We start from the raw sequence: 26,847 nt of genomic DNA on the forward strand, positions 1-26,847 counted from the left end.
GTGGAAAAGAACATCCCAAAGCATACAGAATCCCCCACACAGTACCCAGAGGTTTCCCAATCCTTCCCTCCTCCCACCTGAGGGTCTACCCAATCCCTCAGGGCTCTTCCTTCCCCCCACTCCCACTGCTAGGCAAGTCTCAGGCTGGCCAGGTCTGAGACTGCCCCCCCCCTCCATTCTCCTCCTGGCATTAGGCCTAGTCAGGCCTAAGAGGCCTGAGGATACTCCCCCGGCATTACCCGATAAGAGAGGACATCTCCCATGGGAGCAGAGGGAAGAAAGAGGAAGAGAATGACTCTGCTGATGGCCTTATAGGGCGCAGGATTTATGGGTAGAAATACGCCGTTTCCTGTGTCCACCCCTGTGGGTGGGCACCCAGGATATCAGATGTGTATCTCATGCAGCAGTGGCAGGGGGCACCCAGCCCAAACTGCCACAAAGGTTCACCCCTAAACCATATCCCCAAGCACCACATCCAAACCACCTTTAAACACATCCAGAGTTGGGGACTCCACCACCTCCCTGGGCAGCTCATTACAGTGCCTGACCACTCTTGATGGGAAAAAAAATCTCCCTAATGTCCAGTCTAAACCTACCTAGTCACAGCTTAAGGCCATTACCTCTTGTCCTATCACTAATTACCTGTGAGAAGAGACCAGCAGCAGCCTCTCCACAAGGTCCTTTCAGGTAGTTGTAGACAGCAATGAGGTCTCCCCTCAGCCTCTTCTGTTTCACACTAACCATCCCCAGCTCCTTCAGTTGCTCCTCATCAGATTTATTCTCCAGGCCCCTTCCATCTTCCTTGCCTTCCTCTGCCCTGGCTCCAGCACCTCCACATCTCTCCTGTATTGAGGTGCCCAAATCTGGACACAACACTCCAGGTGTGGCCTCCCCAGAGCTGAGTCCAAGAGGACAATCCCCTCCCTGCTCCTGCTGGACACAGCATTGCTGATCCCAGCCAGGATGCCTTTGGCTTTCTTGGCCACCTGGGCACACTGCTTGCTCCTCTTCAGCCACTTGGCCATCAGCACCCCCAGGTCCCTTTCTGCCAGGCACTTTCCAGCCACACTGCCCCAAGCCTGTAGCACTGCTTGGGGTTGTTGTGGCCCAAGTGCAGGACCTGGCACTTGGCCTTGTTGAAGCTCCTCCTGTTAACTTTGGCCATGGATCCAATCTCTCCAAGTCCCTCTGCAGAGCCTCCCTGCCCTGGTGCACATCAACACTGTCACCTCACTTGGTGTCATCTGTGAATTTACTGCTGACACTCTCTGTGTCTTCATCAAGGTCATCAATAAAGATGTCAAGCAGAAGTGGTCCCAACACTGAGCCCTGAGGAACACTACTTGTGACCAGCTGCCAGCTGGATGGATTTAACTCCATTGAGCACCACTCTTTAGGCCCTTTCACCCAGCCAGGGCTTTATCCAGCAGAGCATTGCTCACCCAAGCCATGAGCAGCCAGCTTGCCCTTGAGAACTCTGTGGGAAACCATCCTCCCCTGCTTGTCCTGCCCAGGGAATCCCAGGGAAGCAGCAGTACTTCCTAAAGGTACCATCAAAACCCCAGCTAATATAGAAGGAGGGGAGATGATTTCTTTGTTTTCATCATTTCTGTAAAGAAAGAGTCAGTTTCCTTCTCAAGAGTGTTTGCCTTTCACAAAGACTCAGTTTAAAATAAGTAATAAGGAAAAAAAAAAAACAACCCAAAACACCAACCTGCCAGCTCCAAAAAAAAAAGTTGTGTGGAGAAAACCTTAATTTTTATTTCAGGTGGACCTATTTTATTTTGAATTTTCATGATTAGGTAGAGAATAGATGTTTTGTGACTGGATAGAAATACAAGAAGATAAACTGTCTACAAGAAGGACCTGTAAAATTCTGGTAAGGTAAAAGCCTGCATTTTTCAGACTTGAATGGACAGAGTTTCCACTTCCCTTGGTTTCAGATGTGACATTTTAAGGGTTAAAGTCACAGCCCATGGTTTCAACATCTGACTGGAAAACCACCATGAAATAATACCATGGCCAGACTGGGCCCCCATTATTTCATATGGATTCAGGACACAGAAGTGTTTCCTCTAAGGCTTCTGGCTGTTGCCACACCTGCTGCTGTTAGGAGGAGCATCTCCAGTTAATGTAAAATTAATTCAGAATGAGTTGAAGGACAGTGGCCAAACATGTGCTGATCAGGCAACCTAGCCTGCTGCTTGTTTTCTAAGAGCACAGTTGTGAAATCATGGAATCACAGAATTGTCAGGATTGGAAGGGACCTCAAGGCTCAGCCAGTTCCAACCCCCTGCCATAGGCAGGGACACCTCACACTACAGCAGGTTGCTCACAGTCACATCCAGCCTGGCTGCAAAAACTTCCAGGGATGAGGCTTCCACCACCTCCCTGAGCAACCTGTGCCAGTGTCTCACCACCCTCATGGAGAGGAATTTCTTTCTAACATCCAATCTGAATCTCCCCATTTCTAGTTTTGTTCCATTCCCCCCAGTCCTATCACTCCCTGACACCCTCCAAAGTCCCTCCCCAGCTTTCTTGGAGCCCCCTTCAGATATTGGAAGGCCACAAGAAGGACTCCTCAGAGCCTTCTCTTCTCCAGACTGAACAACCCCAACTCTCTCAGTCTGTCTCCAGAGCAAAGCAGCTCCAGCCCTCTGCTCATCCTCATGGCCCTTCTCTGGACACCTTCCAGCACCTCCAGATCCTTCCTGTACTCCAGAACTGGACGCAGTGCTCCAGGTGGGGTCTCAGCAGAGCAGAGTGGAGCAGAGGGGGAGAATCCCCTCCCTGGCCCTGCTGGCCACACTTCTCTTGCTGCAGCCCAGGCTCTGCTTGGCTCTCTGGGCTGCAAGTGCTTACTGCTGGCTCCTGTTGAGCTTCTCATCCACCTTCAGGACTGCTGAAGGGAGATGTTCTCCTGAGGACACAGGCAAGGCTTTTGGCATCTCCCTTCCCACTGCCTTGATCTGGTTCTTTACAAAAACACCTGCAGAGCACACAACCATCAACTGCCCCTTGAGCTTGCACACGAACATCAGGTGTGACACCAGTGTTGGCACATGCCTGAAATGCTTTTTTGCACATTAATCCTTAATGATTTGCTGTTTCTAAACCCAGAAAACCCGCCCAGCCCTGCCATGTGCTTCAAAAATGACCCACAAGGAGGAGCCAAATTTACAGAGAATTCATTAACAACAACAAAAATCAGACTCCCAACCACCTACCACAGAGCTTACAAGACCAACTAAAAGGACCTAACTAATTAAACAGGCCAATCACTTTATTATTGTAGCCTGATTTGCTTTTATTCTTAAACCAAATTAGTTAGGAGCCAAACATACTTTGCCCAGACAGGAAGGTGTGATTCAGTGAAATTGGTTGCCTGGGAACATGTGGATGATGCTGAAAGGTAACAGCAAAGGTTAGTAGAAAGTTTTACAGAGTAAAAGTTACTACAGGAGTGTGCAACAGGAGTTTGCATTTTAAATTTACTGTGCTAATCCCAGCATAACCCACAAAGCTTAGTTTAACTTGGCAGTGCCTTGCTGATAGCCTCCTTGGTGTTTTCTGCCTATACCAATCTGAAGAAAAGTAGAAGTGACACAATGAGAAAGAAGAGCAAGCGTGCAAAGTGCCTGCCCAGTTCTGACTGCTCTTGCCCTTCATGGTGGCCCAAGGCAACCTCATAAAGTTCAATAAGGCTGAGTGCAAGGTGCTACAGCTGGGTCAGGGCAATCCAAGCACAAATCCAGGCTGGGCAAAGAATGGCTCAGAAGCAGTCTGGAGGGAAAGGCCTTGGGGATGTCACTTGGTGGCAAACTCCCCAGGAGCCAGCAGTGGTCCCTGGCAGCCCAGCAGGCAGCTGTGTGCTGAGCTGCATCCAAAGCAGGGAGAGCAGCAGCACAGGGAGGGGATTCTGCCCCTCTGCTCTGCTCTGCTCTGCTGAGACCCCACCTGGAGCACTGCCTCCAGTTCTGGTGCCCCCAGCATAAGAGGGACATGGAGCTGCTGGAGCAGGACCAGAGGAGGCCACAAAGATGATCAGAAGGCTGGAGAACCTCCCCTGAGGCTGAGAGAGTTGGGGCTGTTCAGCCTGGAGAAGAGAAAGCTCCAGGAAGACCTTAGAGCTGTCTTTCAGTGGGCTGCAAGAAAGCCAAGAAAGGACTTTTGACAAGGGCTTATAGTGATAGGATGAGAGGGAATGGATTGAAGCTTGAGGAGGTCAGATTTAGACTGGAGATTAGGAAGAAATTCTTGCCAGTGAAGGTGGTGAGACTCTGAAACAGGTTGCCCAAGAAGGTTGTGGATACCTCCTCCCTGGGGGTGTTCAAGGCCAGGTTGGATGAGGCCTTGAGCAACCTGGGCTGGTGGGAGGTGTCCCTGCCCATGGCAGGGGGGATGAAAGTGGATGATCATTCATGTCCCTTCCAACCTAACCATTCTACAGTTCCATGAATCTTATGACAAAAGCATTGGGGGTTTGTCTCTGAAGCTGTAGCTGCTAGGCATCACCCAGTACTCCCAGTTTTGCAAACTCTGCCATATGATTCTTTCTTCCTCTCATGGCAGTAGCTGCCCCAGTTGTCTCTGAAGCACTGGCAGGTTCTCCAAGTGCCCTGAGGGCATTGTGTTTAAGGAGTGCACATGGAAACCCACGGGAATGCTTGCAGCATGCCTCTCTCATGGCTGAGGGAGGCTTAAGGCAGACAAAATGAACTCTCTGCACTTTGTCATCACCTAGGGTACAGAGAACTAGAAAAACTCGTTGAACAAGAGAATGCCACAACCATTAAGTATTCATTTGGGCAGCAACCAGTGGAATGCATGAGAGCAGAACTTCAGGGTTTGCATTTTAACCGCCGTGAAAATGTCAGCATCTAGCTGCTTTGAACTCCATTTTAAGCCAAATGGAGTTCATGGCCCTACAAGCACAGCCTTAGGGCCCAAAAATCTCTGAGAAAACACACAGCCATCACTCAAAGGAGAAGTTGGACAGAAAAAGAAAATGAAGTGACAGGAAGATAAACAAAAAGGAGAGACAAATAACCCTCATCGGGCTGAGATATGAAGACAAGACATGATTGATTATGGATTTTCCTTGCCAAAAGCAGATAAATCAATTCTTCTGTGCCACTTCTGCTCTTTCCAGTGGTGCTTCTCAGCTCTGATTTTCATTTCTTTCTTCAGTCTTTCTCATATTTTTTTTCCTCTTCCTTCCTCACAGCTTCTTTTACTGCTCTGCACCGAGGTATTTACTGCCACAGCAATGTAAAAACCAGCAAAGCATCAGTTTAGAATGTGCATGGCCCTTGGTTTTAACAGTTCCCTGCATCCACAGATTTCTCTTGATGACTTGCACCTCTGTTGTCATGCTTGCAGAAAAATAAAGTGAAAGGAAAAACCCAAACCAAACACCAAAATCAAGCCAGCAGCACCTGTGCTGTGTGCAGCTTGCATTTTCCTCTAGGCAGCAGCTTTTTGGGTCTTCAGCTTCGGCATTCAGCCATTTCTGATCTCACATGCAGCCTGTTGGGGTTGGTTTGCTTCTTTTTCCTCAGTAAGCCATGCCACCAACTCTAATTGATACAAAATCATTCTCTTCATAGGTATCTCTGAAATCATTACAGTCTACTGTGCAGCCTTCTGCCTGTGTTTAATGACATGCATCTCAGTTTTCTCTCGTGTTCAATTTCACCTGTAGACATCCATAATGACATGGAATGTTTCCCCCCTATATTTTCCTGCTTCATCCAGAATCAGGGTTTTGGTTGGTTTGTTTGTTTTTAATTCACATTTGCAGCTTCTACAGCTTCACAGATTGCATTGGGTTGGAAGGGACCCTCAAGGGCAGCTTGTCCAACCCCCCTGCATTCAGCAGGGACACCTCCAACTACAGCAGGCTGCACAGGGCCACATCCAGTCTGATCTTGAATGCCTCCAGGGATGGGAACTCAACCACCATCCTGGGCAGCCTGTTCCAGTATTTCACCACTCTCATTGTGTAGAACTTCCTCCTGATGTCCAACCTGCTCCAGTTTCAAACCATTGCCCCCTGTCCTACCACAAGTCCTTCTGAACAGTCCCTCCCCAGCCTTCCTGTAGGTCACAGGATGTTAGGTGTTGGAAGGGACCTCTGGAGATCTTTAAGTCCAACTCCCCCTGCCAGACCAGGACCATAGAATCCAGCACAGGTCACACAGGAACACATCCAGATGGGGCTTGAAAGTCTCCAGAGAAGGAGACTCCACAACCTCTCTGGGCAGCCTGTTCCAGGGCTCTCTCACTCTCACAATGAAGAAGTTCCTCCTCATGTTGAGGTGGAACCTCCTGTGCTGGAGTTTATATCCATTACCCTTTGTCCTATCACAAGGTGCAACTGAGCAGAGCCTGTAACCTTCCTCTTGACACTCAGCCCTCAGATATTTATAAACATTTATTAAATCCCCTTTCAGTCTTCTCTCCTCTCCAGACTAAACAGTCCCAGGGCTCTCAGCCTCTCCTCACCAGGCAGTGCTCAGTCCCTTCAGCATGCTTGTAGCCCTCCCTTGGACTCTCTCCAGCAGATCCCTGTCCCCCTTAAAGTGGGAGCCCAGAACTGGATGCAGTATTCCAGGAAGGTTGTTCCAGAGCCTTCTCTTCTCCTGGCTGAACAGCCCCAATTCTTTCAATCTGTTTTTGCAAGAGAGGTTGTCCAGCCCTCTGAGCATCTTGGTGACCTCCTCTGGACCCACTTCCAGCAGGTCCATGTGCCTCTGGTGCTGGGGTCCCCAAAGCTGGGCACAGCACTTCTTGTACTTGTGTGTACTATTGGAAAACTACAATTCTCTGTTGCTGTTCTGACCCCATCTCCTGAAAGCACTGCCTCAAGGCAGCGACTGGCAGGTCAGTCACTGTCTCACAGCTCACGATGTGCTTTTTCAGTCTCTTCATTAGCTGGACAGATCTTGTGGGTTTTTTTCAGTTGGCTGCAGATAGCTACTGCACTAAGTAAGAGCTTCCAAGTACCCTTCCTGCAATCCTGGGAACGTTTGATCTCGTATCAGAAGGACTTTGATTCCCCGACTTCAGAACTGAGCTTTTCATCACAGAGCTGTGACGTGCTCCAAAGGCTCCGATGAGCTGCTGCATGGGTAAAGAGGGCACATAGCACTCTGCTAGGTCTATTTTGACACAGCAGGCAACACAACCAGCAGTTGTCTTGTACCAATGACATATTCCAGCTCCCTGAACCCCTGTCAGAGCTCAGGCAATTTTAATTCACAAAATGTTGTTTGCTACAGGGGCTTTAAGATTCAGCAGCTTGACTGCTTGCCAGTTACCAGCCTGGGGAGGTTGTGTTGTTTTTGAGGCCTAATCTTGTATTGTTTTCTCTTTTCCTTGCACTCTTTGGGCTGTTGGATTTTCCCAGCAGTTCTGTATTTGGTCTGCACAACGCAGCAGGAGTAGGCAGTAGCCTTCCTCAGCTGTAAAAATTGTGTCTTACATAGAGGATCTTTTCACCTGAAATGATCTGGCATCAAGTTAAACAAACATGACCCATATGTAAAAAAGCACTCAAAAAAGCCCCAAAGCCTCTCAGATGTCCATCAGAAAAAACTACAAGTGTTTTTTTTTTTTAATGCTTACCTACCTTTGACACTGAGCTAGACAGCTTCAGCCCTGTTTGCCAAGCACTGAATGGCATCTCAGTGTCCATTTCTAGGTCAGATTTGTCAGCTCAGCTTGGCAGAAGCCTGCCTTCCATTAAGCCTGCAAAGCTGCCTGCTGGAAGACTCTTCTCCCTTCTGTGCCATCAACTACAAGTCAGGGGGATCTCCTTAATAAATGTTTTAGGTGGGGTTTTTGTTTTGTTTTTTTACAAGCTGAAATATTTTGTTATTCTCCCCCATAGTTTAGGAACTTGCTTCTTTTTCAGAGAAAGTGGAATGATGTAAAATCCTGGACCATCTTTTCTACACAGCTGTCCTTACAGCTGAGCTTTGCAGTAGAAAGAAGAAAAGATTCCTTCAATCAGTTGTGTTGTGAGCTTTGCTTCATAGGTTTCTACCCATTTACACAGAAGGAATGCTGAGCACTTGCAGGCTTAGAGGTTAGGACAAGGAAACTTCATGAAACTCATTCACAGCTGTTAAACACCAGCAGGGCTCTGCCAACAGGCCAAAAAAAAAAAAAAAGTAACAAACCTGGCATAGCTCATGCCAGCCATATCCTACACACAAAAGACAACATTAAAGGACCAAAGGGTAAGAACAGGCCCTCAGAATAGGGCTATTTGCAGGTACCATAGGTAGAACCAATTAAAAGAAAGTAACTATAGTCATGCAGAAGCAGCAGATGCAAAGCCTGCAGGACCACTTGAAGACATTAGCAAGGATGGTTAAGATCTGCCTGCAGGTAACACCTAAGTGGAGCTGCCTATACGTGAACAAGGTGACTAAGGTTGTAAGTGTGGAGTGGGTTGAACAGCTATTGAGACTCCACCTGCAATAGGAGCTCCATCACTCCGTATGCAGGCACACACAGAAGTACTCAAGTTTAGGCATCTTAAGGCTGGTAAGGTATCTGCAGTCTCAAGAGCAGGACTGACTGCACCAGGGACCTTAAGGCACCATGGGTGGTTCGAAGCAGCAGCCTGAATTAGCCATCTGTGCCAGGTAACCTCGTAACAAATACGCCTCCCTACTGAGGAAGAGCAGAGCAGCCAAGCCATTCTGCAGAGCACTTCACAGAAACAGTTTCCAGGCAACCTCTCACTCCAGAACTGTTCCAAGTACAGTGACCCCAGTTTGAGAGTCTAACTGCAAACATTTCACAATGAGACCACGCTCTGTGCTGCACAGCAGTTGGAGAGGCTGCTACACAACAGAACTGTGCCCTGTCATGAGGGAGTAAGTGCAAAGGGAAAATATTGCAGTTAACTTCTGTACTCAGTCTCTACTTGCCTTCTGTGTGCCTATCACAACAGCTGTAAAATACTGCCAGAAGTAAACAGAATGCACATAGCATTTTGAACATGAGAACAGTCAGAGACTGAAGTTGGAAGCACATACCAAAAGATCTCTCCCTCCTACCAAACAGTTCTGCTGACACGTCCATCCAGAACAGCGTTAAGGCACCAAGATTTAAAGGTGAATTCACAAGGCTTGTGTTGACTGCCAAGACTTAGGCATCCTTCTGGGCTGAGCCATGTTTGCAATTGTGAAATCCTTGTTTGGAAAAGCACAGCATCCTCCTTACATACACAGCAGCAGTACTTTGTGCAGGGCAACAAGCTTGGTAGACAATGCAGAGCATGTGCTCTGCCTGGGGTAGAGGAGCTGTTCCTGTTCAGTTGACCACCAATGCAGTCTTACACCACTTTCAAAAGCAATCTAAAATACTGATGTGCAGACAGGTAGCCCCTTCTCAGGGTTAATCCTCTTACAGTAGGGGACAGTCCACAACTTAATGACCTCAAGTTATGCTCCTTCATCTGCAGCACTGCTCCTGAAAGCAATTACAAGATGATGGGAACAGAGACCCAAGTGATACTGAGGGCAAGATCTGAGCTTTGCTGCCAGGTGGCGGCAGCAGCAGCATGCCTGATGCCGCTGTTCAAGCCTGCCAGCAGCAACTGAGTGCTCTGCAAGTCCAGTTGTGTTTCCATTTACGCTTCTAGTTTGGACACTGGCTCTATTCATAGCAGGGACTACACAACAGAGCATGTTCTTGAAATACAAAGTAATTGAAAGGTTCCAGAAGAGCTACCACAGTCGTCATCAATCCAAAACACATGGATTTCTGCACAATTGATCGTTTTATTGGAATCTGTTAAAAGATGTTTGTTCAGATGACCTGTTGAGCAGGCAGTTATGCTGCTTCTCTTCACTGCATACACACTGAGCAAGTCTCCAAGCAATACATAAATACTATTTTGTCCGACTCCATACCTATGCACCTTGACTACAAAAAGCAGCTTCTCCTCAACAGAAGTTACATCCATGGGACCAATATTCATTTCTTCTAGCTATAACTTGTACCAAAATCCATACCAATAATCACAGGTTAACTACATCAATACATGTAACAGCTTTAACAGTTAAAAAAAGTAAGAAAGTTAAATACTGCAACAGCTTAGGCACATACTGCATTTAAATGACACAAAGTCTACTGACCTAGAAGACAATGACAGTCACCAAAACAACACACAGAAGCAATGTCAACAGCCAGTACTTGTCTTAGCATTTCAGAGTTCCTCTTTTCCCTTCAAATAAAGAAGGGTTGTACACATCTTGAAGGTGAACTTAGGTATCAGTAACCTTACAGCAACACTGATCCTGGCATTTTAAGGCTGAATGAAGAGACAGACAAAGCTGCAGGCCACAAAGTACATATGGCATCTGTGAGTTTGAGGAGCCAATGTTTACTACAGCATAGGATCCTTGTTCAAGGTAAGTTAACCCTAACAGTAGCATTAATTGGCAATGTTTGAATTCAGTAGAAAATGTCACAGTACCCACTAAACCAAAACAAGCTCTGTTCTTAAAGTGTTAATTTCATTAGCTATGATGAAGGCTAGGGTGATATTTTAAAATCAAACACCTTTGTGAAGTGAAAAAGCTGACCTATCCTTGTTCTCCAGACATAGGAATCAAGTTACAGGTGTTCAGCAGTCAAAGGCTGGTATTTCAGCCAGCATTTGAGTTTTTAACCCAAGGGCAGGTTAAAATAAACCTGCATACAATGCAACATATCTAAAATAGCTGCAATGATGAGAGATAAATTAGTTGTCACTCCCTGCTTCTTAAGGTTACAAGCCAAACAACTTCAGCAACACAAGTTACAGCCAATCTTTTCAGTTCAAATTTGACCATTACAACCCAGAGAGACCAGAGATTGCCCTGTGATAGTATTCTGGACTGTAAGAACATGCATATACCAGCTGTCCAGAAATAGACCTAATAAAGAAGTTGCCAGAAAAAGCCATTAAACATACACATGCATGCCAATTAGTTTCCCAACTAAAAGACTATTTACAAGCCATATTTAATTTCAAGGTTTTAAACTCAACTTAGGAGTTCAAGTGCAAGTTATCCAGTTTGTGACCATTTGAAATAGCCAAAGTGAATAAGTGCAAATTACAAAGCCACAAAGAGGGTAGCAATGACTTCTCTCCAGATGGAAATTTATTTCCCAGGTAAGTTAACAGCAAATGGGTGGACGCCCATGAAGGACATGCAAACAGTCTTGACCAAGACCACTGACTTATGAAAAGTGTGAAAGTTTCTTCATACAGCAATCTGAAGTTCTCCACAAGGTTACCTGGTGTCTTAATGCATGTTGTAATGTATTATTGCCCTACAAATTGTTACCATACGTAAGATATGATTAAGCTGTAACAATCTCAGGTATTGATTATGGCTTCAACCTGCATTGAAAGTCAACATGTAAGACAAATATCCTGAAGTGAATGACATTGTTGATATGAAAGTCAGACAACTTTGTTACACTGTAGACTTACTTGAAGTGACCTTCTGCTTAGAAGAAACAATGGACAACATATTCACAAATAACCAGACCTACTTTGCAAGAATTAGCCCTGTAAGAATTTTTACTCATCCTTTTAAAGATACTGAGTAGATATTTACAGATATTTGTAACCAGGCTGTTGATCCTCAACAGCCAGATCTTCAATAGTTAAATTCTTCATCCTCCTTCCCTCCCTCATCCAAGTTTGCCAAATTCAAGACATTGTTGTAGCAGCATTCATAAAAATCAATAGTGCAAAGTTACTACAGAAACCTCTTTTGTCCCCCAATCTGCGACATCCTCTTCAACTTTGTATTAGGTCAATAGCACTTCCCATGTGGTTAGAGCTCTGGGGGGAAAGAGGGAACAATAGATATGCTGAATCTAGCAAGAAGCCAATTTGTTTGCTGAGGGTTTTTGGGGGAGGGTTATTGTTGGGTGGTTGCTTTTTGACTCGCTGCTCATACTGGCCATTGTTACAACTTTGGTAACTAGTTCCCTCCATGCAATTCACAGTTCCTCATTTTGACATGCACTAATCATATGTGAGTTGAACTGCACTACAATAATAGTCATGTCATCTCTATACATCCGAGCCAGCTCCTCTGGAAGGCTAAGCATCTTGCAGAGTCGCTCGTGATCCACAGTGCCGAACTCGTTGTTACCCACCGCGTGACGGATCAGGTGAGTTGCTACGTTCTGATCTTCAAACACTGAGGAGAACCTTGCCCTCCTTTCTGCTAAGAGACCATGCATCTGTCCCAGAGTTACCTTGTAGCCACCAACAGCTATTGGCTCCTGATGGTGAACACCAGTGAGGTACTCCCCCACAATTCGAGCCACATCTTGCCTGTGCATCGTCTCCCACAGCCCATCTGTGGCCAAAACCAGGAATTTATCCTGTGGCCGCAATTTGTGATAGATGACTTCTGGCTCTGCTGTGAGGTAAGGAGGAGTGTGATAATTTGGAGGGATAAACTTTGTATATTCGTTGTCATTCAGCTGATCTGGGCCAGATTCTATCACCCTTTTCTGTAGTTCAATACTCCATTTAAACTTCACATCACCAAAAGCTCTGAAAGGCATCAAGAGACCTAAGAGACGATCTTGTTTCACAAGATTCTTCTCTTCAGACTTCGGGTGCTCCGTTTTCACACGTTCCACTTCACGTTCATTTTGTGCATTGTGGTCATAGGACAGGTTAAGTGCAGACCAAGATCCATCTTCTTCCTGAACCCCAAGCATTGCCCTACTGTCACCCGTGTTTGCAACGTGCAAGTCAACACCATCCACGTGGGCCACACAGGCAGTCGCCCCAGAAAATGCTACTCGCAGTACCAGGTAGTTGAGAAAAGAATTTGGATCTCCTACTTGAGCCTCCAAAGAAATATCATTATCAAGCCTCTTAAAAGCATTAATTAAAGCTTCTTTCACATCAGTAGCCTCTCCACTGTTGAGATCAATGAGCTCCTGCCAGTAAGTTCTTAGACTATTGAAATAAAGCTTAGAAGCTTCTTTGCTAAAATAATCATTAGGATGCTTGTGCCATTGTAAAATAGGCAACAGAGCTCTGCCACTTTCCACAGCATTTTCTATTTCAAGTAAAGTCTCATGAGGTAACAAGGAGACAGCAATGTAGTAGAAGAGTCTTTCACTGACAGCTTGAGCACAAGCACAACCTGCATGGCCATCAAACACACCCAGAAGCATCCCTCTGGTCTGTAAGCAAGTGGCAGCGCTCCTCCGGTCTTCTATTGGAGCATTAGCAGGTAACTGGTTGCTATCAAAGCCAAGGACAGAGCTCACATTTTTACCATCAAATTCTGGGACTTTGAAGCTGTATTCATTGGCCTTCAGAATGCTATTGACCTGGGGAGGAGTGAGGTAAAACCTCTGTGTTGTAGAAGCATAATCCCTCGTGTGAAAAAAGTAATTGAAGTCCTCCTTTGGCCTACAAAGCGCCGCAAATTTCTTCTGAGGTGCACATCTGAAGTGACTGTGAGCAAAGTGAGATGACAAACAGCAGAGGTGTCTGTGGTGGCAGTAGCACACAGTGCTGCATAGTCTGCTAATCTCACAGTTACGAATCAGTGGGTACAGATGAGCTGGTGCTGGCATGGCATCAGACAACAACGGCAGCCTGGAGCTTCGTACTGGAATTGCTGAAAGACAAGAGAACAACTACGCTTAGGGGGACAGCAAACACATTTTTCCCAGAACTCTGTGTTAAGACATTTACAGCCCCCTACAAAAGTTGCTTATTATACAAAGTTCAAAACTTCACAGGTCTTGAGAAAAAGGCATTAAGAGGTAATTTTTATAGACACTACACAGGGTTGTAACAAAAGCTACACCATTCTCAAGTTCAGCACAGATAAAGTAGTTCTTATATCCAGTCAAACAGCAGGCATCATCCAGACACAAAGCAGCTTCAAATACAGATTAAGACAACAGTTAGCATGGAGCATTCTACATCTTCCACAAGACTTAGAGTTATGTACTCATTTCCCAGCAGACAAAGCCAGATGTGGCACGGAAGGGAGAAAGCTGCCTTTACAAGGGTGAAGAGAAAACATCTCACAGCAAGATTCAAGTAACAGCTTTGAGATGACATACGACTGGATTTAAGATGGCTTAGATGATAAAGACAAGCAGTGGGTCACAGACAGCAGATACTCTTAAGGCAATCATGAGTCAATAGCAGATTTTTTCTTCTCCTCCCTTTCACATGTAAAACTTGAAGCTTCCATGGCACCATGGTGTACACATACAACAGCCACAGCAGCCTAGGCAGCAATTTTTAGCTTATCAGATAAAAATACAAGAGGTAAAAAACAGATTAATCTCTCCTCAGATCGGTTATTATGATTATAAATTGCTCAAATATTAGGATTATAAATTGCTCAAAAAAGCTACTCAGTTCAAGGACTACAGGAAGATGTATTTGCTTGCCTCACCTGTAAAGCTCTGCACAGTCTAAAGCTAGTTCAGTGTTAAGATAAACTACTAACTTTTGTAAGAGAAAAGCATCCTACTACTTTTCACCACAATTAAAAAGTTCTCTTTCAGTTTTTTCATTCCTCTGGAGAAAGACTAATCTAACATTCTCTTCCTTGTCCCCATTTACATACCCAGTCACAGAACTAGTGTGAGTGCCAACAAGTCTTTTACAATGCCGTGCTTGAGAAAGCAATTCCATAGTGGAAAACAAGTTGAACTGTGCCTTCCATGAAGTACACCCTGTTAAAGGGAATTCAGTCTTGTCAAGTTTCATCATAAAAAGCTTCTCAGAGATCATTACAAATTATCTTGTACAAGGCTTAGTGCAGTCTAAAGCCCCAGTCTAGCAGCACTGCTGTACCTCAGATTGAATCGTTCTACTGACCAACTAGATACTGCTGTGCAAGGTGCTTCAGTCACTACATTTCTTATAATTTAAGCCAAGCAGGTGTATCAGTATTTCAAATGAGACAACCCCTATAAAACATGCAATACCCCCTAACACTCAGTCTAAAGGATCAAGCAGCATAGGAAGAATTTGCATTCTGCAATCACCCCATTCTATAAGCTTTCCATAGCTCCTGATATGGGATTCTCATCACCTGGATCAGGTGAGAAATGTCTGGAAATACATGAAGCTTCACTCCATTCTCTGTGTTGCAAGGGAAGGAAGCAAGTCAGTGCTTTCACTCCAGGCCTGCTTGTTCTCCTTAAGTAACCAGGAGTGGTGCCTGTCTCTGTTACAAGATACCATATGCTGAAAGCAAAGCAGAACTCATGTTTGTATCACTCTACTGGCTTCCTAGTAGGAACCAGTGACTGTCAGCATTGACTTACATTGGCAAGAATTCTTGTTCGCTTCTCCCACCAACTGCTATGATAGCCAAACAGGGCAGCTTTCTATTGTTCAACTGCAAGCAACAGCTCTAGCTGTAGTTCTGCAGACCACAGCCAGCTGTCCAGACACTCAGCAGCAGTGCATTTGTTTGAACTTCTATATGCATGCTAAATTTATGTTAGGTTCCCACAAAGTCTCCTTCTCTAGCCCAGGCTTTACATGTATATGGCATGGCAGAAGTAGACAACAGCTCAGCACACAGACTTCTATTCACTTTTAATTGTAAGACAGCTATTTTGGTAACAGTTAATTTCTTCACATACTTCAAAGCAACAATTCTGCTCACGGAATTGTACTGTTAGAGATATGCCTAGCCTACAGCACCTTGGATTTGGTGATGGCTTGCTGTTAGACCCCAACTGAATGAAGTTCTCTTGACTGCTAAGCATTTGTTCTCAGTGCCGACCCACATGTGGTGCCACAAGCGTTCTGACAATTTTGCTGTGATCCACAGTGAAGCAAAAATAACAAGTGTACTGCTGTTACAGTGGTTCTGCAGTGCCACCACCAAGTATTTTGCTGATATTTTTTAAGTTTATCAGATATTACATCAAAGCCAAGAGGAAGCAGAAGTCAGCCTCAAATTTTCCATGGCCTGCATCCTTCACAGTAGATCCATGTCATCTTAAAACACCAGTCTGCTTCACATTCCAGATTTAATAAGTCCTGGTTCATGTAAGTAAATGAGAAATTCCAAGTTTGCCAACTTGAAGCGAAATTATCCTAAGTCCCCTTACTTATCCCCACTAACATGGATGCCCCAAATATAACCAGACACCCCAAGCAGTCCTTAATTACTTCAAGATCACCACTTCATTATGGCTGATCAAGAGATGGCAGCAAACAGAGAGATTGAGAAGAAATTTTAAAATCAATTCAAGATTTCTCACGAGATTAGATTCGACAGTATTAAACACTTCTCCAAGCCCAGAACTGAGTAAAAACCCTACTTTTCAGTCTACAAATGTAATATTGGTGAGCAATTTATAGCCAATGTATGGATTTTACAGTACTACACTGATAAAATAGAAAAAAAATCCTTTCACGAACAGCCTACTAAGGCAAATTGATGCTGCACAGGCAAGGTCCTCCAGAAACACCTGCCAAGTGGCTTCAGATCAAACCACTTACCCAGGTGTCTTTCAAACACTTGACAGACCTCAACATTGGAATCAGCCTGCTGGAGAGGAGGGGAGGAGGAGGAGGAGGAGGAACAAGACACATGCAGCACAAGCACAACCGTTAATTCTTCCCTCCGGCCAGGCCTCAGCCCTCAGACACGTCCCCGCCTACCAACCCCTTCCCCGGGATCCCTCCGACCCCCGAGCCCGGCGCTCCGGCGCGTACCGGTGCGGGATACATACCGATCCGCCTGGGCCCAGGGCACACACACATTCTCCTGTCACAACAAGAAGCCGCCAACATCCACAAAGCAGAAGCCCGGGACGGGGAAGAAGCAAGGCAGAGAGTTTGTTAGAGAAGACGGCGAGCTCCTACACGGCAAGCGACGACAGAGAAGGAGACACGCACACACGCTGCCTGTCTGCGAGCGACCGGAGCTGCTGCCACCAGCCCAGCGGTGGTGGCGAGCCAGCCCCGCAGCAGCGCGCCTGGCGCAGCCCGCAGAGCTTGGCAGCCAGCGTCCACACCCGCCTCTCCGCTAGGCACGGCGCCCCACGCCGGCCCCCTTCTTCCTTCTGGCAGAGGCGAGCTGCTGCTCTCACTCACCATGGGCAGGGCCCACCCGCGGGCGCTGGGCGTCGCCACAGCGGAGACTGATTACCCCCTCAGACGCCGAGCGGCCCCGACATGGCCGCCCCACCCCACCCCCACCCCCCAAGCTCCAGCACGACCCCTTCTTCCTTCCCTCCGTCCCGGCCCGCGCGGGCACAGACCTGGCCCCTTCCCGAACGGCTCAGCCCCGTCCCCCGGGTAGAACAGGGAAGCGGCTCCAGGGACCGAACGGCCCGCGACGCACGCTCGCACACCCCCACCACTCCCTGCGCGCAAACCGCCGCCACCACCACTCCGCCTGCGGCCGCCGCGCAGTGCCTTATATAGACCCCGCGGGCCAGGACGCGCCGCCCATTGGCTGCTGAGGAGGGCAAGGAGAGCACGTGACGCGGAGGCTCGGCGGCGGCTGAGGAAAAATGGGGGCGTTGCGTGCGTGCGCGCGCATTGCGCGAGGGCGGGAAGGCGCGAACGCGGTGGGGGCGTGTGCGTGAGGGGAGCGCCGCGGCAGCCCCGCGTTCGTCTCTCCGCCGCGTTGCTGCAGGAGCGGACTGAAACTGCCCACTCCCTGCTTCAGTGTGGGAAGCCTGGGGGGATACGGGCCCCGCCGCTGTCCTGAGGGAGGGTGGGCGGCTGAGGCGCGGCGAGCGCGCGCTGCGCTGTGACGCTCGCCGGGCCGCCAACCCTGCCGTCGCCTCCTTCTCCTCCTCATCATCCCAGGGACTGAGGCAGAGGTGAGGGCTGTGACGCCGGCGTCTGGCAGCTCCTCCCCGAGCGCTACGCGGATGTCACAGGTGGTTAGCAGCGATTCGCGCTGAAAACGGGACAAGCGGCCTCTTGCTGACAGCTGACACTCGAGGAACTGAAGGGAAAGCCGTGGTGACTCGTCCTGCAAGTGCGGCCTTGCTATGGAGTCACCGGTATAGCAACCTGCCTCCCCCCATGCACCTTTGATGGGAGCCAGAGTCATTTGACTTCTGCCTGTTAAGGAGACTGAAAAGAAAATGCTTCCAGTAGGGCCTATTATTGACTTAGAGTTAATTTTAAAGAGTGGTAAATAGGGAGGAGGGTTCCCTTTAAACGCTGGGTGAAGTGCCTTTAGCAGTCCCGAAGCACATGAACCCTTCAGGAGACCGCTCAAGCCGGTACTGCAACCTGAGGGGGTTTGTCGATGTGTGTATTTTTTGTTTGCTTCCTGGTGTTCTGCTCCGCACCAGAATCACTCCAGGCAAAGCAGTCTGCCACAGACTGCAAACAGTCAGGGAGCTCTCTGCCCTGTGTTTCTGAGAAAGCCACGTTTGGTGCTGCTGCCAGCACGGAATGGTTTAAGGGCAGAGGCTACCAAGGAGCTGCCCTTCCCCAGGAAAGCAGCAACTATGGTCCCTGCTAGTGTGGCAGGAGCCCAGCCTCCCCTCCTATCATTTCTTACCCCTCTCTTAGATGCAATCCTGTTTCACAACTCTGGGGCAACATTCAGTTTTGCATAGTCTTTTGAGATAACTTTGATCCAGCCTTGTTCTTCATGTAAATTTTTGAATATGGAGAGTACAGAAATTCAGCAGTGTTTGGATTTCCTTGATCATCTCTTTCCCTGTTTATAGATGCATGTGCACTCATGCCTTTCTATTTTCAGGGTGGCTGAGATGCCCACTTTACTGTGTGGTGTTGGCAGATGTTTAGCTGCCCTGTGAAGTCTTACAGTTAGCATTCATTTGGTAGCTGTAACAAAGCATAGCTTTTCACTAGATTTGCATCTTTATAATCTTTATTGTGTTTACAGCTGTATGCTGAAACCAGTAGAGGGAAAAAAAACAGGAAAATCTGTGCTTAGGGATGAGAAGACTCAAGAGGTCTACTTGGGATAGAAGAGAGTGGAAAGTACTGCCCTGTGATCCTCTACCTGAAAACTTGCTAGAAAGGCAATATGATGGCATCCTTGAAAATGCAAGTCTTCCCTGGTAGTACTTGAAAGCACAAAGTATTCAAATGCTCATCTATTGGTGTTCTGGGTGACTTTTGTGGCATTTATTTATATATATGGAACATTATGTCATCTTCTCTGTGAGGCTTCTTTTAGAATAAAACAAGATTACAAACAGAAGTGCCTGACAGACACCATTGCACATGAAAGACTTTGCTAAATGGGATGGAAGATGAATAATTTACATTCCTCTTTAACAGTAACAGGTGGTTAGAAATACATTGTCAGATACACAGAAATGGATTGGGATGATGTCACCACTGATCACCTATTTGTGGTTGGAAGTACAGGGTTCATAAAGTGAATTCATGTTTGACGTCTAAATAGATTGGCTATGGAGAAAAAAGCAAACCAACAAAACCCCCCAAACAAACTCAAAGTAAACATTTCCTCCCTCCCTCCCCCAAATAATTAGCATTTAGGACTTTGGGTCTTCAGAGCATCTTGTGACCATTAGTTCAGCTCCCTGTGACATGCTGTGAAATTGTGGAAGGTTAGTTTATTTATTTCATTAACCTCTTCTTGATTTAAGGCCAGAAGAGGAGCTACTTCTAGAGCTGGTACTGGAAGCTGTCTCCATGTCTCACAGTAGGCTATTGATACCCCATGTCTCTTAGGTGTCCCTGCTCATGGCAGGGGGTTAGAACTAGAAGATCTTTAAAAGTCCCTTCCAACCCAAACCATTCTATGGTTCTTTGAACAAAATACAGAATTTGAAAATGAGAAGAGATTTGGGCTTTAGCAGCCCCAAATAAATCTCATAAACAAAAACCAAAAATCCTAAAACTTAGCTGACCTTTTGCTCCTGAAGCTGATGTAAATTTGCTGGTGTGCCAGAATTTGGGTGTTGCACACTGACTGGAAATTCAGATTTTCCTTTTGTTTGCCTTGCTGCTGCCAAGACCTTTTTGTGCACTTTGAGCAACAGTGCATTTTTGCTGATCCTGAGGAACAAAAACGATTTTAATGAACAAAAGAGCAAGTTCTTCCCTGTTTAACATTTTGCACCGAGGCTTGATGGAAAGGCAATTACTTGTAACTGCCTCCAGCAAGGTGAAATCTGTCCGTTTCCCTGGATGAAAGGGCTGTCATCTGCCTGTAACAAAAGGCATCGTTTGTGTCTGCTGTGCTGCTGCCGACATTCTGCATTGCAGAGCCGTAGACGGCTTTGGTTAGCACCGCAGCTGAAGTGCTGCAGCACTTACCTTAAAGCTTTCCACACAGGCTTCCAGAGGAACTCCATTACACATCACCCAAATCCAGTTTCATTTTAAATCAAGCGTTTATTAGTTTAAATAAGTTCTTGTGTCTAATGTATCAATATTTTATTGGCTCAATTTTACTGAAAACCAGCTGAGGAGTGCAGGGTAATACTTTAGCTGACTGTGTATTCCCTGATTGCTTCACATTTTTATGGTGTCTTTGCACACAGTGTTGCAGAAATGCCATTTTGCTCCTGTGCCTGCTGGGAAGACCAGTCCCTCCAAAAACCTGTCTCAATTTCCACTTGGCATGCTGCCACGCTAGCCTGGAACAGAAAAAAAGAAGGCATAAAAGAGTTGTACAGGTTTTGAAAGCAGAAAGAAAAGCCTAACAAAGGGAAAAACGAGGAAGAGAAGCACGCCGTGTACTGAACAAACCAGAAGGAAGGACAAGACAACTGTCCTCTCTCCCCTCCTGGAAGCATTGCAGCAGCAGAGACAGCAATGCAAGTCTGCTGTTCCACAGAGCAGTCATTTATTTTTAGCAGAAATCAGGAGCCCTACATGGAAAAAATAAACGTGTCAGTAGAGCTCCAAGTGGAAGGAGTACCTGCAGACAGCCATGGCCTCTGATCCCCAGGGGAAGCTTCTGCTTGTACATTCACCTCCCTGAGGCCAGATTGGATGAAGCCTTGGACAACCAAGGGAGAAGTCCCTGCCCATGGCCCTGCCCAAGGTTGGAGCAGATGATCTCTGGAGTCCCTTCCAGCTTGAGCCGTTCTCTGATTCCATGTATTCTGCTGCCCTCTCAGGGAGCCTTTGTGGTGAGTGGTGCATTCATCCTCCTCAAACACAGCTGGCTTCAAGTTCTGCAATGAGCCCTGCAAAAGGTGACTTTTAAAGAGCATCTCTGAGGAGTATCACTCTTAGAGTGAACCAGCAGCACTGAGCTGCATGGACTGGTCTCTCCCCTGCCCTTTCTGGAAAGGAGGCCCTTGGTGACTCACAGAAACATCCTGCTTTCAAAGGGTGTATTGCTGTCACTGTGGGACCCTGGAACAGTTTATTTTGTCCCCTCCCTGGAGACCCTTTGTATCTTCACTTCCAGTTCCTTTCTGAAATGAAGCAATGAGTCTATCTTCATTCAGCAGTTGGGATCCAGCTTCCTAGAATCACAGAGCAATTGAGGTGAGAGAAGACCTCTGGAGGTATCACAGAATCGCAGTATATTAGGGGTTGGAAGGGACCTCAAGAGATCATCAAGTCCAAACCCCCTGCCAGAGCAGCATCACCCAGGGGAGTCTGCACAGGAATGCATCCAGGTGGGGTTGGAAATTCTGCAGAAAAGGAGACTCCACAACCTCTCTGGGCAGCCTGCTCCAGGGTTCTGTCACCCTCACTGTAAAGAAGTTTCTCCTCATCCTGAAGTGAAATGGATTCCAAGTTCAAGTTTGAACCTATTGTTCCCTGTCATTACTGTGCACCACCCAAAAGAGCCTGGCCCCCTCCCCTTGACACCCACCCCTCAGCTATTGATAGACATTGATCAGATCCCTCTGAGCCATCTCCTCTCCAGACTAAACAGCCCCAGGGCTCTCAGTCTCTCTTCACAGGGGAGATGCTCAACTCCCCTAAGCATCCTCCTGGCTCTCCCTTGGACTCTTTCCAGCAGGTCTCTGTCTCTCTTGACCTGGGGAACTGGACACAGGATTGCAGGTGTGGTCTCAGCAGGGCAGAGCAGAGGGACAGGAGCACCTCCCTAGCCCTGCTGGACACCTTTCTTGCTGCACCCCAGGATCCCATTGGCTCTCTTGGCCACAAGGGCACATTGCTGTCCCATGCAGAACTTGCTGTCCACCAGCACTCCAAGGTCTTTCTCTGTGGAGCTGCTTTGCAGCAGGGCAGCCTCTAACCTGTCCTGCTGCCTGCTGTTGTTCCTCCCCAGATGCAGAACCCTGCACTTGTCCTTATTGAACTTCATGAGTTTTGCCTCCACCCAGCTCTCAGCCTGTCCTGGTCACCTTGGATGGCATATAGCCCAGCTTCCTGCTCAAAGCAGGGCCGACTTCAAAGCTAGGTCAAGTTTTTCATGACTTGCCCAGCCCCATGTTGAACATCTCTGAGGACTGGGTCACCCCAGGCTACCTGGGACCCAGTTCCAGTGCTTTACTGCTTTAGCTGTGAAGATTTTTTCCCTTGTAGGTAATGAGTAATTTTCTTGCTCAGTTTGCATCTGTTGCCTCTTGCCCCTCAGGACTTCTTTGCACCATCCATTTATATATGCCTCAAATCTCACTAGCAGAGAACTGAATTAACGTTTTGTGCTTGGTAGGAGTTGTGCAGTAGCTTGCACCCTTCACCTGGGTTGCTTATTCAGGCTGTGGTACCCATTTTGAGCATTTTGTCAACTGAAGAAGTAAAGGAAATCCTGTGGTGAATTTTTAGTGAAAAATGATTTTTTTCAAGCTTCAAGAAGGATGCAACATTATCAGTGGCTGTGCTATGAGGAAGCAGTTTCAGGACATCTGGAGGCTGGCTCCAACAATTATCTCAGCTCTGAAGAAGCTGATCCCTTCTCCATCTGTAGTTCATCATGTGCATTTTTCAGGTTTGTTTGTTACAGTCCCTTCTAAAATGTAACTACATTTGCAGCTCTGGTGGCTGCCCTGCAAAACAGTCAGTAGACTCCAGGGGATGTAGAGGAGATTAAGGTTGGGGGAGTGGAATCTGCCTGTGCTGGCCCAGAATGAGAAAAGCTTACACTTCACACTAAACAAAATACTTCTTTTGCCTAATGCTGCTGGAACAATGATATCCTGGGTTCGTCTTATCATGTGTGATGCTTCTGAAATTGGAGATTGTTCAGAGACTGTGGGTACAGATTTTGTCTTTACTTGAGATCCCTGAAGTCAAGAGATGGAAAGCCAGTGAATGGTCTGTAGAAACAGCTGGCTAACTCGAGCTGAGGTCTTGCCAGGCAAATGTGGATGTTACAGAATGGTAATTCCAGCAGCAGCAAGGAAGAGCAGCCAGACTGGTGTTACCTGCCTAGCGTGAGGCTGTACTTTGGAGTGGAAAGTGGTTATGGAAGAGAAAATGAGAAGTTTCAATTTAGAACCAAGATCAGACTCTGACCCAGTCTCTTAGATGTCTCGGGGCCTGGGGTTAGATCAGGTCTCATTTCCACTTGTGTCAAGGAAGTTTAGAAAGAGCAGCAGAGAAAAGTGGCCTCCTTCTCACTCCTATTTATTTTCCTGCAGTTTACCCTTGCCTAAATATTGGGAAAATAAACCCCAGCTGTATCCTTTGGGGTTTGAGATTGGTAGTTGATGATAAAAATAGAAGCATTTGTTATTTGTTTTCTGTGGAAGAAAGATGAGTTGGGCTACTGTTTTCCTTGGTTAATAAATAGAGATATTCTCTCAAGTGAACCCACCTACATAAATATTTACTCTTTGCTTTTTATTGCTATATGTTTGGTTTATATTTTTAAACACCAAAAATGCATTAGTTCTACCCTCTTACATTCAGTGTTGTCTGCCCGTTCCTGGGCAGTGTGCTTCTCAAAGCAAGGAAAACACTTTCCTGGTGGCTTGGAAAGGACTTGGCTTGGTCTAGCCACAGATAAATAATTGAGAATGCAATCTAACCAGCGCTATAGAATAATTTTTAAAGGTCCAGTAAATGATTCTGGTTTTGCAGGTAGCTGCCCTGAGCAGAAAGTTCCAGAGTCCCAGCTGCTGCCTCTGAGCTAAGGCACGGTGGAGTGCTGTGTGGGTTGGGTACCTTGTGCTCGCTGCTGGGCACAGGATCACCCTCACCTCAGCTGACCTGCAGTTGGACTGAAACAGAACTCCCCCAGGGAAACTGGCAACGTGGGCTGAAGGTGAAAGTGACACCAGCCTATTGCAGGGAATCAGCTTTATCCACTATGGCTGTCCAGAGTAAGAGGGGGACCAGCAGAAGGAGTGTCACGGTGAGTTACAAGAGAAGCTGGAGCTTTGTTTATGGTGTCCAGGAACTGGAGTGAGACACCTCCCTCTGAGAGCTCCTGTCCATCTCAGCAGAAAAAGCTGTGCTCCTCTGCCAGGCTTTTAATCAAGAGAGAAGGCTTGACTCTGATAGTTTCCAGCAGGCCAGCTTTAGGGCTGCCCTTCTTGTCCTGGGGAGTCTTTGGGAGGTCATTTAGGGATCTCCACTCTAGTTTTGGCCTGGATTGGCATCTGGGTGCTTTTCTTGGCTCTGGATTCCAGCCCAGAGCTGGATCTAGCTGCAAGTCCAAATTCCATTGCAAAAATCAGTGATGTCCCAGTAGCACAGGTCAGGGAGATGGTGCAAGACCAAAGGTTTCCTTCCCCAGAGGTAGGCAGTGCCTCTGAGGAACCTCCAAAAGATCTGGGAGTATCGGCAAGACATTCAGTAGGCATAAGGTGACTGCTGCCCTGCTTGTCTGGAGCTCATGGCATACGTTTCCTGTGGATGACTTAGGGCTTGCAAGTGAGCAGTCCAAGCACCTTACTCTTTCCTCATGATCATTTCACTCAGTGTGTTTCAGATGCCCTGGAGCACGTCCAGGTGGCAAGCTAAGTGTTTCAGAGTAGTATTTGGAGACAAAGGATCGTTGCTCCTACCAGTGTCCATACTAAACACTGGGACTGAACACCAGCCACACCAGGCTGTTTCTTTACAACTTCTCTGAACTTCAGATGCATCTCTGCAGCCTGCAGCTTTGTGTAAGTGCAGAGGTTTGTCCAGTTCGACTGGCTGTTATATAACCAGCCCTTTATTTCCTTTTTGCCTCTGATGATGTTATGTAGGCTGCCTTCTTAAATTTCAGCAACCCTGAGGCAGCCTGAGTCATGTGTATGAGGCTCTTTTTGCACTGTTGTGTAAGGTAGGGAGTTGCAAAGGTCATGGGAAGGAGTTATTTTAAAACTGAAACATGCTGGGCTCTATCCAGCTTAGAATAGCTGAGCACAGAAAGGCATTTACGTTTTAAATTACAGCTTTGGGTATCAAGGACTTGTTGACTTTTGTGTTTCTTCAGCAGGCTGCAGTGGCACACAATATTCCTGCTTCTTCTCTGTGTGTTGATGATATAATTATGCACTCAGACACGAGACAATGAATGAAATATTGACTTTGAGTGCTCAGAAAACAAATGCACTCACAAGTATTGTCATCATAGGCACAATCTTCATCCTTGCCAGTGCTCACAGCCATTAATCTCCCTTACCATTTGTGGCCATGGGCAAAGTGCCTACACCTAGTGCTTTGTTCCACCCAGAGGATGACTGGGTTGTGATGTGTCACTGTGCTCCTGTGCAACCTGGTTCAGTCTTAGCAGTGCCACTCAGGTGAAAGGTAAAGAACAGATAACCGTGGAGGTCCAGCAGGCAGGTCCTGCTCTGTCTCCTGCCTGGTTTAACCCACCCAGCTATACCCTCATTTATGAGAAGCTCTTTCGTGCTTCCTCCTTCGTGTCTCCTCCCAGGCCCTTTGAGTCACCACCCCATGCAAGAGTGCATCCAGCTGTACTTTAAAGTGGAACTGCTCTGAGCTGCCTGAAACGCACTTCTAAATTGGATCCTTTCACGGAGCAGTTCAGGGCAGGCCTGCAAAGGGCACTCAGCAGGGCCAGCAGCAGCCCCTGGCAGAAGGGATGGGCATTGCATCGGCCCCAGGGGTAAGGGAGGAGAGAGGAAGCAGGAGGAAATGTGGAGCCACACCCTGCGAGTGGTTTTTGTTCTCTCCGACAGCCTGTGCAGAGAGCCCAACATAATTTTGGCCGTTTGCAAAATGCCACACGTGCAATTGTAATTCACTTCCATTTTCATGCAGCTAAAAATGTAATCAGCCTGTGGTCACATCAGCTTTTGTTGACAACAGTAAGAAAAAGTGACAGAGAAAAAATGAATACATTGGCTTGATGTGAGAAAGTAGTTAAATGATTCTGAGTAGTGAAAAACAAAACACCAGTGCAATCCACCTCCCAAGGTACTGCACCAGTAGCACACAAATGAGTAATAGCATGTCCCATACAGGCTGGCAAGTGATACAGGCAGAAAGAGGTAGGCATGAGGTTCTGGAATCACAGAATCACAGAATGTTAGGGGCTGGAAGAGACCTCCAAAGCTCATCCAGTCCAACCCCCCTGCCAGAGCAGGAGCACCTAGAGCAGGTCACACAGGAACACATCCAGATGGGTTTGGAATATCTCCAGAAAGCTTCCACCACTGCCCCTTGTGCTGGCATTGGGCATCACCCAGCAGAGCCTGGCTCCAGCCTCTGGGCACTCACCCTGCACATCTTTATCAACAGCAATGAGGTCACCCTCAGGCTCTTCCTCTCCAAGCTACAGAGCCCTCAGCTCCCTCAGGCTCTCCTCATAAGGAAGATGTTCCACTCACACTTGTGCATGTAAGAGAGGAAGAATAAGCATCACAAATGAAGGATAGGAATGTGAAGGACACAGTAGAATGAGTTCAGGTACTTGACATTGAAAGCAAAGAACACTGGGACAA

The 26,847-nt window shown here is 47.0% G+C and overlaps 1 protein-coding gene across 2 annotated transcripts; it reads right to left on the minus strand.

Annotated features, from left to right (window-relative positions):
• Positions 1 to 9,789: 9,789 nt before the first annotated feature.
• Positions 9,790 to 17,325, minus strand: PDP1 (pyruvate dehydrogenase phosphatase catalytic subunit 1). 2 transcript variants are annotated; one of them, XM_054385333.1, is made up of 2 exons: positions 17,305 to 17,325; positions 9,790 to 13,673 (listed from the first exon to the last, which is right to left on the minus strand). In XM_054385333.1, the coding sequence occupies exon 2, from the start codon at positions 13,627 to 13,629 to the stop codon at positions 12,022 to 12,024; it is 1,608 nt and encodes a 535-aa protein (XP_054241308.1). In that variant the 5' UTR covers positions 13,630 to 13,673; positions 17,305 to 17,325; the 3' UTR covers positions 9,790 to 12,021. The 2 variants fall into 2 exon arrangements, with proteins under 2 accessions (XP_054241308.1, XP_054241307.1); XM_054385332.1 differs by lacking the exon at positions 17,305 to 17,325 and adding an exon at positions 16,774 to 16,834.
• Between the last annotated feature and the right edge of the window lie 9,522 nt (positions 17,326 to 26,847).

Source organism: Indicator indicator, chromosome 12 (genome assembly GCF_027791375.1).
Source record: "Indicator indicator isolate 239-I01 chromosome 12, UM_Iind_1.1, whole genome shotgun sequence".
Lineage (NCBI taxonomy): Eukaryota > Metazoa > Chordata > Aves > Piciformes > Indicatoridae > Indicator > Indicator indicator.

Coding starts and splice junctions, on each gene's coding strand:
- PDP1 (XM_054385332.1), bottom strand. CDS start 16,834: ATGTTGGCGGCTTCTTGTTGTGACAGGAGAATGTGTGTGTGCCCTGGG. Junction 13,674..16,773: donor CCCTGGGCCCAGGCGGATCG/GTATGTATCCCG, acceptor CTTGTCTTTCAG/CAATTCCAGTACGAAGCTCC.